This window comes from Phycodurus eques, chromosome 18 (assembly GCF_024500275.1).
Source record: "Phycodurus eques isolate BA_2022a chromosome 18, UOR_Pequ_1.1, whole genome shotgun sequence".
Taxonomy (NCBI): Eukaryota; Metazoa; Chordata; class Actinopteri; order Syngnathiformes; family Syngnathidae; genus Phycodurus; species Phycodurus eques.
The window spans coordinates 17,852,032-17,864,446 of record NC_084542.1 but is presented as its reverse complement, the minus strand read 5'-3'; the positions used below and the strand labels follow the sequence as shown (position 1 = coordinate 17,864,446).

At 40.9% G+C, this 12,415-nt stretch overlaps 2 protein-coding genes across 8 annotated transcripts in view; one reads left to right on the top strand and one right to left on the bottom strand.

The window, feature by feature from the left end:
- Positions 1–202: 202 nt before the first annotated feature.
- LOC133416734 (pro-opiomelanocortin-like) lies at positions 203–7,251 on the top strand. Of its 2 annotated transcripts, none has more exons than XM_061703815.1 (3): positions 203–359; positions 5,424–5,553; positions 6,118–7,251. In XM_061703815.1, exons 2-3 carry the CDS (start codon positions 5,446–5,448, stop codon positions 6,742–6,744), a joined length of 735 nt encoding a protein of 244 aa, XP_061559799.1. In that variant the 5' UTR covers positions 203–359; positions 5,424–5,445; the 3' UTR covers positions 6,745–7,251. The 2 variants fall into 2 exon arrangements, with proteins under 2 accessions (XP_061559799.1, XP_061559797.1); XM_061703813.1 differs by having other exon boundaries at positions 205–359; positions 5,427–5,553.
- Positions 7,252–7,481: 230 nt separating this feature from the next.
- Positions 7,482–12,415, bottom strand: part of LOC133416733 (protein EFR3 homolog B) — a 38,116-nt gene continuing 33,182 nt past the window's right edge. For all 6 annotated transcript variants that reach the window (XM_061703810.1, XM_061703807.1, XM_061703806.1 and 3 more), the window contains 3 exons: positions 10,073–10,179; positions 9,947–9,996; positions 7,482–9,877 (listed from right to left, as the gene is read on the bottom strand). In XM_061703810.1, the coding sequence (XP_061559794.1) occupies positions 9,772–9,877; positions 9,947–9,996; positions 10,073–10,179 (263 nt within the window). In that variant the 3' untranslated portion in view covers positions 7,482–9,771. The remainder of the gene's footprint in view (positions 9,878–9,946; positions 9,997–10,072; positions 10,180–12,415) is intronic.

The window sequence follows — 12,415 nt, the reverse complement described above, 5'->3', positions numbered from 1 at the left end:
ACAATTACGGGAAGTCAGAGGTCAATTCTCAAGGCGGCGTCACCTCCAGTGACGTGAGCCGTGCGACTGATTTAAAAAAACAAAAAAAAACAAAAACGCACACACTGAAAGACACGCACACACTAAGAATCAATCCCCCGCCCTCGCCGAGTGGGAGATCCCTCACGTCCATCTCACACCCGAGGCCTTGAGGCGCTCTATAAAAAGAGCTGAGAGCACACAAAGAGTGAGCGCAGAGCAGCTGAGAGGTGCCGCATAAGAGTCACAGCGCACTACAAAAACATTTTTTTTAAAAAGGACTGGCAATAAAAACAGATAAAGAAAGAGACTACCAAAAAGAAAGCATTCACTCCGTAAAGGTAAGAACATTTTCACTTAGTTTTTTTTGGTTTTTTTAGGTTTAGCAGGGATGAGTGAGTGAGATCAGCTGATTGCTTTGCATGCCTTTCTGTTTAAATTTTTCTTTGTATAAAAACAAAAAAAAGTGAGAACAGATTGTTTCGTAAATCACGGCTTGGTTCCGACCTCAAAGATGCAAAGAAACGCAACAATTTCCCGATGTGAAGAAAAGACCGCAGCTGGTTGCATAACCCTATCTGCAATATTTCAGTAAAACAAAGACTAACAAATGGGAGGGATGGTCACCCTCGAACATTTAGCAGAAGGCGGACAGGAAAAATATGAAGTACAATATCAATCAGAAATTCTGACCAACATTCAATTTTGAAGTCATGAAAATAGAAATAATCTCGTCATCCCCGAATCTCTATGAACCCACTCAACAGCCCCCTCCCTTTTTTTTTTCTTACTCTAAACGGTAAGTGTGGAGAAGAGAACAACTTTGCTTGAACAGTGTTGGCAAGAAGACTGGAAATGTAAGTTGCTTACAATGACAAGTTACCCTGTTGAAAATGTCATAGTAGTGCAACTATTTACATTTGATTTTCTTCATTTTGGATGAATGCATCAACAGGACCCTTGGATGTTTCCTTGAAAAAAAAGTGGATTAAAAGCATAGATCATTATTTTGGAATTAATCACATATTTGTTCTATACACAAGCAATAAACTGATAACAAAACAGGATAGGAAAATACAAAACAAAAAAAACAAAAAACAGACTTAAGCTACTAAATGTTAAATACAACTGAACTCTACTCAGGCATTGATTGTTCCGCATAGCAGCAGTGGTACTCGTAGCACACTTTGAGAGTGACCGCCTCAGACAAAATGGGCCAATAAGAGTTTTGACTGGCTCTGAAAATATATAAAATATTTAAAAAATGGAATTAAAAAATGAAGAGGAACGCAGCATGCATTGAAATGGCTAAGCTATTGGGTCGTGATCACAAAACTATCAAAAGAAGATTTCCAAAGATTTCCAGAGACTCATGCGTGAAGCGACTACGAAGCCGCTGTCCTCCAGTCCTGGCATAAACTATTCCACAGTTGTAAGCTATCTGCTGTAGCCATAAAGTATCAGGCGTTCAGTACTCAGAGACATGGTCAAGGTAAGGAAGGCTGAAATCTGACCACATTTGAACAGGAGACATACGTTAAAACATCAAGGCTCGGCCAAGAAATACTTTGTATTCAGACGCCAGCAAGGTAGGGGTGGGATTTGGCTCTGGGCTGATATCATTCAAAAAAAACATCGTGTTGGGCATTTTCAGGGTGAAGGAGAACTTCAAATCAATGCCCCCGATTACTGCCACTTTTCAGAGGACACGTTCAAGTCAAATTTGAAATCTCGCTTGAAAACATTTTTTTTTTTTTTTCAACGGGCGTATTGTTGTTCACACTTTTACTTGCTGCTATTGTTGTTCTGATAATTGGTCCCCTGCTACAAAATGTTGAATTTTTTTAAATCACTTTTTTTTTTTTTTTTTCCTACTGAATATTATACATTGTATGTGTTGATCGTGTAATGTATCATTATCATTATTACGATGACGATGATGTGCGCGCACTCATGGCCGACAACGAGGCGCTCTAAAGTGGCCACGCCAGCAGACTATCTGAACGGAAGATGTATTTTCCAGGCGTAGGCCTAGCGAGCTAGCTCACTGAAATTGTTGCAATTGTGCCAGATAACCGCCGATGCCAACGAGCACGCTCGAGTTCTTCAATATTGGGGGAGGGGCGACTCATGGCGAGTGCGTGTCATTGGGCGCCATTTTAGCCACGCCCCCCAAAAATCTGGAAAACTGAAATGATAAAAAATCAGTTTAACGCTATATCTCCACTACTGAGTACAACATAGTTCTGAGTCGTTGCCCGTGTTTTCATCCATGATGAATATCCATATATGAATATTACTATTATTATTATTTGTAACGTAACTTTTTTGCCAAAGAAGAGCTTTTTTTTCTCTGTTTATATGCTAACGGTTTCGGAGACTTCCAAAAAAAAAACTAACTTTGCAAAAGGGATTTTTTTGAAAAGGGCTACTTGTTGACTTTTTCGTGTCTAAAAACGTAATTTCGACTATATTCTTGTAACGTTATGACTTCATCCTAACATTACAACTTGATTTTTGGACCGCTATACAACATTTGATTAGTTTATTAGATGACATTACAACTTTAATCTCTTAACATGGGTCTTGTATATTTCTTGCCATTTTATTTGTCGGTTTTCATTTCTGTGAAGCATTTTGTGTTGCATTTTAAAGTATGAAAAGTGATATATAAATCAATTTGACTTGATTTGAATACTCAAAACACAAAAATGTCGGGCTGATGGGGAAAAAAAAAAAATAGAACGAGTATGTCACATTGAAAACATCAATGGTGGAGCACTGTCCTGTGAGTGAAAACTTAACTTGACCATAATTAAGTCTAACAAAAATACCATTTTTGACTGAGTCGTTAACCACTAAATAACATGTAGAACTAAACCGCTGTCTCGTAAAGCAAGAATTGAGCAGGATTTTATACAAAACCTGACCGCAATTATGTAAAGGCAACATCCAGTATGTTAGGGCTACCTTGAAAAACTGTTCCTTTAAAGCCTAACCCGTTTAAATTTAGAATCAACTCCAGCATTCTGGCATCAAATCATAATGAGAAACTTTTAATTTTTTGTGTTGATTTTCTCACCGGCAAATGTCTTGGTGCATGACTCAAATTGAAATTTTACCGTTTTCTTCTCTTTAAACCTTCACCCACAGGTGTCAAATTCAAGGCCGGGGGCCCAGATCCAGCCCGCCATATCATTTTATGTGACCCGCGAAAGCAAATCAACGTGCTTGAATTTCCATGAAAAAAAATTAGAATGTTGAGGTATTGCAAGCATTTCATTTTTACCAAACACCTTTTTTTAAAGAACCAACTATTATCCTTGACATCTGATTTTTTTTTGTGCATATGTAAAAATATGATGAGGCGATTATAAACTTATACGGCCCTCTGAGGGAAACTGTAATGACGAAGCGGCCCATGACAAAAATGAGTTTGACACTCCTGCTTAACCCATTGAAAGTTCTGATCAAATACAGTGGCACCTTGACTTTTAAGTTTAATACGTTCCGGGAGCAAACCCGGCTGTTTACTCCGCAATTAGTTCAGTGTTAGCATCTGCTCCGAGCTCCTCGCGTTTTCATTTTGCATCTGTCCCGTTCAATAAACGGCTGAATCGCCGATATTTGAAGATCGCAGAGCAAATTTTGGCTTGCAACACACACCAAAAAAATTTAAAATCAACTTGGACACTTGTAATTGGACGTACCACTGCATAGAATTTTACCATCCATCCATTCATTTTGTGCACCGCTTAACCTCACTAGGGTCGAGCAAACCATAATTAGAAACATACATCGACATAGCTCAAGTTCAAATATGTTGGTTTCACACTAATTACAGTGATTTCTTTATATAAAATACAGCAAAATTCTTGTTTCGTATGACAGCGGATAAATCCGGTGGTTAGCAACTTTAAAGACCTTTTTACAATCAAAAAACGTGAAAAAGGAAAGCATCTCCACTAGAACTTGAGTCATTGGCCTCAGGCTCTCATTACGAGGCCATTCAGACGTTATGTATCATCGCTTTTCTTAGGCGTGCATGTAACGTGTATTTGCATTCAAGAAATGAAGGTGAGCCGACAGCAAGCGAGGCCACGCCTGCTACAGGTTTTCTCACCCAGCTCAAGTGTGTGTGGGTCCCACCAGGTCCAGTAAGCCTCTTAACATCAAAAATCAAAGGCAACTTTCATTCCGTGTGGCGACTGGAATGTGGATCGAATCGAGGAGAATCAAGCACAGGTGCTCCGAGCGGGGCGAGATGCGACTGCCTTGGCTTGCTTGGCTGATTTTTTTGGGTCTTGAGATAGGACCAGAAAGTTAAGATTTGAGTACGCTTCAGAATGCCACCCGTAGATGGCGACAGAAAACTTCACATCTGGCCACCATCAGTTCACATTGGTTTCAATGACAATTTGTTGAAAAAACAAATAAATAAATGGTCTCAAAATGGATGAAAGGATGAATTTATATAAAAAAAAAAAAACATCTGAAAAGTGTATCCAGTGGACCCCCGCATACTCTTGGTTCCGCACCTGCAGATGCACCTATTCATGAATATATATATATATATATATATATATATATATATATATATATATATATATTTTCATTTTCCATCCATCCATCCATCCATCCATTTTCTGGACCGCTTATCCTCACTAGGGTCGTGGGCATGCTGGAGCCTATCCCAGCTATTTTTTCGAATTAACTTATTATTTTTCTCTCTCTGCCCCCTCCAAAACAGCTTATTGGCAGTTTCCTTGCTTCTTCAAAAATTTGAGGATTTTAACCCCCCTCTTTTGTTTTCTTTTTCAGTGCAATTATGGGTGTAAATTATCCACAGAATTTTGCGATTGGGGGTCCAACCCAATCCCTATCCCCTGCGAATACTGGGGGAGCACTGCACACGTTTTTATTGTACAGCAAACTAATGAATTCATCCAAACATAGTATGCTCAAATTTAGTGTAGTGTAAAATGCGTGTGTCATTTTATTTCTTTGTTTCTGAATCACAAACAGTTTTATTTTGGATCTAAATGCGTTGAAATGTTCAGTTGTAGGACTACTTTTTTTGGGTAGAAACATAGCGCAGCTTTGCTTTTCTTTTTTTGGGCATGTATTTCATTGGACAGGGTACAGCGAATTCATAAACTTGAGCATCAATGTTCTTTCACCCTCCAATTACTTTTTGTTGTTGTCCAAAAACACCATGGAGAGCTTTTGGAATGAAATGCCAAGAAAACTATTCTTTTACTCGATTTGCTTTGTATTGGGTACGTTGTCAAAATGGACCCTGCCTGAACGTCACAGTGATGATCTAAAAATATTGGAATGAAGGATGTTTAAATGGAACAACATTTTTATGGATTCTGTCCACTCATGTTGCCTTTTATGTTCAGCAGCTGCGGACCGGACTTGAGCATGGAGCATCCACGATGGTTGTCGGTGCTGCTGGTGGCGTTCATTTCCATCCCGGCGTTGGGGTCCGAGTGCTCCATCTGCAAAAAGCTCAACAACGGGAGACTGCTGGTGAGTCACAGTGAGCCTCATTCGCAAACGGTCATTGAATTTGTTCTTATTCTGCAAACAAATTTAGAACGTCCTCAGACCATGCGAACACACAAATAAGGATCAACTTGAGAAAAAAAAGTTAAACACAAATCTCGAAGAAGATGCCCAATATATATATATATATATATATATATATATATATATATATATATATATATATATATATATATATATATATATATATATATATATATATATATATGTATATATATATATATACATATATATATATATATATAGTCAATTTCCACCATTGTGAAATGTCTTCTTTTCATTTTTTTGGGGCCATTTCTTGCGACATTTAACCCTCTTTGCCAATCCCTTTTTGAAGCCTGATGATTTCTTTGTCTTCTTTTTGGTCACTTAGGGTGCTATAAAAATGCAGAGGCAGCAAGAAAACAGGCACCCTGTTAATTGTTTTTAACATCGCAAAATTGTTACTTCCAAGGCCAAGTCATAAAAGATACGTGGAATGGAATCTTGTTGACGTTCTCTGGCATTTGTGTGATTGCGTCCATCTAGGACTGCCTGGAAGTCTGCAAGTCAGCGAGTCAGACCGAGTGTCCAGATCTGGGAGAGTTGGTCCTCAACATCAGCGGGGAAAATAAACTCCTCCCCCGCCTCGTCAGAGTCAACTCGTCTCAGACGGATGGCAAAGTTAAAGCCGAAAAGCGGCGCTCCTACCTGATGGAGCACTTCCGCTGGAGTAAACCCCACAGGAACAAGACCAAAGAACCCAGAGCGGGGTCTCACAGTGCCAAGCGGGGCTATTCCATGGAGCACTTTCGCTGGGGTAAACCCCCCAGGTACATGACACCTGGAAGCAAAAGCTCCAAGAGAAGCCCCTACGCGATTGAGCATTTCCGATGGAGCAAACCCTCCGGCGGCAAACGCAAACCGGTCAAGATCTTTTCCTTCCCGATGGACAACGGTGGTTCCCCGGAGGCTATTTTCCACCCTCAGTCTCGCAGGCATCTGACAAGCAAGGAGGATGTCAATCAGATCCAGGCGAGACCACAGGGGATGAAGACGCGCCTACCAAGGGGGAGTCCACAGATCGGCAATGTCGATGCCAAGAACCCTCCGAGAACGCTGGTCGGCATCTTCAAGGGCATTCTTCTGAATGATGTGCAAAGGATAATGGGCTGAGTTTGGAGTCCGGAGGCTTGACTTTTGCATGGTTGCTATCAATAACTACCCAGTTTTCGTCATTGGCATGTTTAAGGACGATCAAGCATGTATCATCAAGTATGTCCGAGTGCTGTTACTTTTCTTTGTTGTAAATCTCCTTAATAAGATAATGCCATTGTTTAAACCATGGCTGTCAAACTTCTGTTCAAAACTTGTTAAAATGATAATAATCCAACATAGAGAGGCAATCGCTCGCATGTAGGGTTCCCCCACAGAATGCACAGTATTAAGTACGGGACAAGAAGTGGAACTGTTTACGGGCTAGTCCGTAAACAAGCGCAGCGCAGCTACGTTTCTGGCTGGCAGACAAAAATTAAAACCGCATTTCAACATTTTATCACAGGCACTTTAGATGGAGCCAACTGCATAACAAATTCTATTATTAGTGTGTCTATAGCACAGTAATTCACACTGTTCAAACTGCAATTGTCACATTTAATAAAATCTGTTCTTACTTAGACAGAAGATGAAACAGTTTTTGTTCATTTACAGAAGCAAATGTGAACCAAACCGTGACCTTAAAACCAAGGCCCATACCAAACCGTGATATTTGGCATACGCCTAACGATATTACAGTGAAGCCTTATGTCTATATATGTCTATATATGTGTGTATATATATATATATATATATATATATATATATATATATATATATATAAACACATATACAAACCTGCAATATAATTTTTGTTTCGTAAATTCAAAACTGCACAATAAATTCCTTTTCACATCGTGGTGCCAGGTGTGCCTGAAAAAAGACGAGAGAATCCAAGCAAAATGATTGTGGTCGACTGGCAACTTTTATTGTAGAACTAACACATTATAGGAGCATGCAACGTCAGGCAGGACACACCGACCGCTAAGGCATTTTCCATTCACGTCCCAAAAAACTTAACAAAATAAAGCTGCCTTGGTCACTAGGTCCTCCAGTTTTTAAAGTGCAAAGTTCACAGAATGAATTTTTGACCTACACGAGCACTACGTTGTAAACAAAGCTATCCATAACTACATGGGGGAATGACAAAAGTACGCCGGGTCTGGGACATTAGAAGAGAATCACATCCCTTGGGACGCTTCATAGACAACTTGGACGACCAAAGGTCACAAGACATGACTGCGAACCGCAAACAATAAACAGAGACAACAGAGAAGCGGAAACCAACCACACGAAGATGAGGATGTCCATTCGCGAGGGGCGACCAGACCGTGTTACACATGACAGTCGGAGACAAACGGGATCAGACCGCCTTAATTCAGGGAAGCGGCAGATAATAGATGAACTCTCACAGCACCACAACAATGGGAATTGTTGAATCGCACACACAGATCCAAACATACACGGCTGCTACTGACAGTTGTTGGCTGAGAGAGTGTTTCGTTTTTGTTCAAACTTTGGCATTCTCACTTTTGAGAGGCTTCCACTGTAGCCTATTTCAGTTGTTGTTTGTTTTGGAATGGTTTCTCACTTTACTGTAGTTTCCTCTTTTGCGGGTAAAACGCATACTCTCTAGGGTTTAAGTCTGGCGACACTGACTTGGCCAGACTAAAACCTTCCACTGTCTTGTAGCACAACAACAACTGCGATTGTGGGTTCAGGTGTTGTTTTCTTTGCCCAGGTTACTCCTGTCAGTATCCTCTTCTGCATGCTCTATTGGGTTTAAGTCCATCAAGATCTACTAAAACCTTCCCCTGTTTCGCAGCGCCACGATCTAAACACATACAATAACCGCTCCTAACAGTTGTTGGCTGAGCAAGTGCTTCATTTTAGTTGGAACTTTTGCATTCCTACTTGTCAGGCGCTCACCGAAGCACTTTGACCATGTGTTTTGGGCCGGTTATTCACTTTAGTCTACTCTTTTGCAGGCAAAACCCATGCTCGATTGACTTGGCCAGACTAAAACCTTCCACCGTCTTGCAGCACCACAACAATGGAAATTGTGGGTTGAGACATACGTATGATCGAAACACATGCAAGAACTGCTACCAACAGTTGTTGGCCAGGCAAGGGCTTCAATGTTTTGCCTTCTAATTGTGTGATGCTTTTCATGCTTTCACCACAGCCTGATTCAGTTGTTTGTTTTGGGCTGGTTACTCTCGTCAGTCTCCTCTTCAGCATGCTCCATATGACGAAAGTCTGTTGGAATAGAGTTAGCCAGACTAAAACCTTCCACTGTCTTGCAACACCACGATCCAAACACAAGAACTGCTACCGACTGACTGCTTCATTTATTGCCTGTCTTTGTTTGTTTTTTTTGCTTTTAACTACCTGCGACTTGTTTATACACATACTGGAGATGGCTTAGAGTTGGAAAGACGCCACAAAACGGAGGCGTCAACCTGCGCATCATGAGTCAGATCGCTATGGCAACACCACAAACCTAGACTCCAAGAAAACCTGAGCGAAGACAGAATAGGAACATTTCTGATTTTTCTGGATTTACGAGGGCAGCACTTACATATTTTAATTCGTCGCTGACAAGAAAAATTGTACTAGCTAAAGACTTGATGGGCACTAACAACAGTTAAAATTTGAGCTCTTATACAATATATACACATACCTACACGCACATACTTCTTGACTGTACATGAGCTTAAAGATTTATATAGTTCTCTCTATGTATACATTTAGACAAGGGGAACCTCTTGTTGAACTTTGGGGAAACTTATTATTATACTGTTAAAAAGTAATGTAAGAATAATAAATAAGGGTAAAACAATGGCCGAGTGGGAGGATGGACAGCACTTTTGGCTCAAACAAAAAAAAAAAAAGAAAAAAAAAAAAGGATTAACAAAATCAGTGCAGAAGACGGAAAAGATTGTCCAAGATATTCCTACCATGGCGAGCTAGAGGAAAAAAAATGGCTTGTTCTTGAGATTTTGGCTTGCCCCAGCTGCATGTTTTTTCACCCTTTCCACCAAAAAACATCTCCAGCTGTTGCAGTTTCCCCAAACGGTCGATGAAAGGTTCGGTAACTGTGCCGTCTCAATACACGCAAAGGTCAGGAAACTTCATCTCGTAGATGGGCACCGAGCGAGTCTGGTTCTGGCCATAGCCGGACGATAAGGTCCCAGACGGACTCGGCGGCGGCCTGAGAAGAGATCGTCGTTGTCTTCATCATCTTGGAAACTTATTGATACAAACCATCTCTGTCGCTCACCTGATTGTAATCTCAAAGATCTGGTTGAGTTTGCTCTGCAGCAGCGTGGCCTGAGCAGGACAAAACAAGAAAAAGGGTGAGGGAGAAAAACAAAGGATATGTGGAAAGCAGATGTATCTGTTGTACCCGAGCGCCGCAGTGGGCAGCAATCTCCTCAAACGGAGCTTTCTGGAACTTTTCCACCACTTGCCTCCTCCGCTCCCTCTCCTGCTCTTCCATGCCCACGCTGTCCACTAGGGGGAGAGAGAAACAATACAAGAATCCATCAGGTGTGGGGAAACACTTCCCGACCTGGGCCATTTCAGGTACAAGAACGTCCTGTATAATAAATCTATCGGTCCATTTTCTGTAGCGCTTGATTCATGTTGCATTCACACTCACATTCACAATGATGGACAATTTAAAGTCTTCAATGAACCTAACATGATTTTTTTTTTTTTTTTTTAAAGAAGCAGCAGCCAGAGAACCAGGAGAAAACCCATGCAAGCACGAGGAGAATATGCAAACTCCACAGAAAGGTGATCTTGGCCATTTCCAGGGGTACTTCAAAAACAAACTTTGCAGCTTTTATTGTTCTTAGAATTGCAAATGCCCTTGTTTGCTGTATGTTGGCCACCCATGATACACTCGCAGCTACAAGATTGTTTGCATGAGCCAGTGCCTCTCACGATTCATCAAAGAAAGGCCTTTAGTTATTTGACTTCCTGCAGCAATAGATGACTGCTGCCATATGGGCCAGGACGAGTGTCGGTTGTCTAAGCATTTTAATGAGTGCTTTGTTATGCAGTGAATTATGAATTACACTCCCTAAAAGGAACGGCGGGGCCAATTCATTTATTTTTCCTGTGGACTGAAAACACATGGGTATGACACCAAAAGATAAAAATACTTCAGCTTTTATTTGCAGGCAGTTGCATCTGGATCTGATACTCAACTTAGTATTTAGGGTGGGCGAGAAGTTAGCATGTCTGCCTCACAGTTCTGAGGGTCATATCTCAAAAGGTCTGAAAGCCATTAATGATGCAATAAATACGGCGATGAGTTGACTAAGCAGTGTAATAAGTGGAAATGAATCTGTACGCAACTTACCATAATTTCTCGTGTATAATACGCACCCCCCAAAAAATGTCAAAAGTCAATAGTGCGCATTATACATAGGTAAAGGGGAATAATGGGGAAAAAAACATTCACATTTTATAAATGTATGCCGCCATCTAGAGGTTATGAAAAAGCTGTACGAGTTCATTCCAATATGACACCGCCACCTAGAGGTTATGAGGTTATGGTGTAGCCTACACTTTTGTTCCAGTATGACAGGGGTAGGTATGAATGTATATATGTACAGTTGTGCTCTTAAGTTTACATACCCTGGCAGAATTTGTGAAATATTGTTTTTTGTTTAGTTTTTTTAACTCGGACTGATGACTGAACAACAACCATCCTTAATTCAGATGTCCGACCCCACGTTTTCAACATAAAAAAATAAAGCGCTCAGCGCTCCTTTTGGAGGGCTTTTTATACCACTGTTTCCCAAATGTAAACACACTGAAATAAATCATGCATCGCCATAACATACATAGGTACTAACAAACTAGTGGAAAACCTGACCGATACAAACATCCTCTCCATTTTAACAAGCCCAAATTCCATGCCAGACAAATATGCAACAACCCTTATGAAAATTAAATCAGAATCAGAATCAGAATCAGAATCATCTTTATTTGACAAGTATGTCCAAACACACAAGGAATTTGTCTCCGGTAGTTGGAGCCGCTCTAGTACAACAAACAGTCAATTTACAGAACACTTTGGGGACATAAAGACATTGACAAAAAACAATTGTGCAAAAAGATGCAGAGTCCTCTAGCACTTAGAGCAGTTCGAACGACTAATATTGCAATAGTCCGGTGCAATGACCATTGTGCAAAGGGCGCTGAGACTTCAAGGAGTGTATGCGGTTTAAAGTGACGAGTAGTGCGATCATCTGGGACAGTGTCGGTTGTGCAAATGTTACAGATACTCCTCAATCAGTGTGCAAATGGAGCACATGCTACTCTGGCACGAGTGCCCAGTATATGCAAATAGTGCAGCATGGCGAGACAACTACAGTGAGTGCACGAGTAATACATAATTGGCCCCACAGAAATGTGACAACGAACTCAAGTCAAAAAATTGCCAGCTTGTTGTAATGGAATTATAGGTTAGGTGTTTAAGAAGTTGATCGCAAGAGGGAAGAAGCTGTCGGAATGTCTACTAGTTCTAGTTTGCGTTGATCGGTAGCGCCTACCTGAGGGAAGGAGCTGGAAGAGCTGGTGACCGGGGTGCAGACGGTCCGAGAGGATTTTGCACGCCCTTGTCTTAGTTCTGGCAGCGTGCAAGTCCTCAATGGTGGGTAGGGGGGTACCGACAATCCTTTCAGCAGTTTTGATTGTCCGTTGCAGTCGGAGTTTGTCCTTTTTTGTAGCAGCA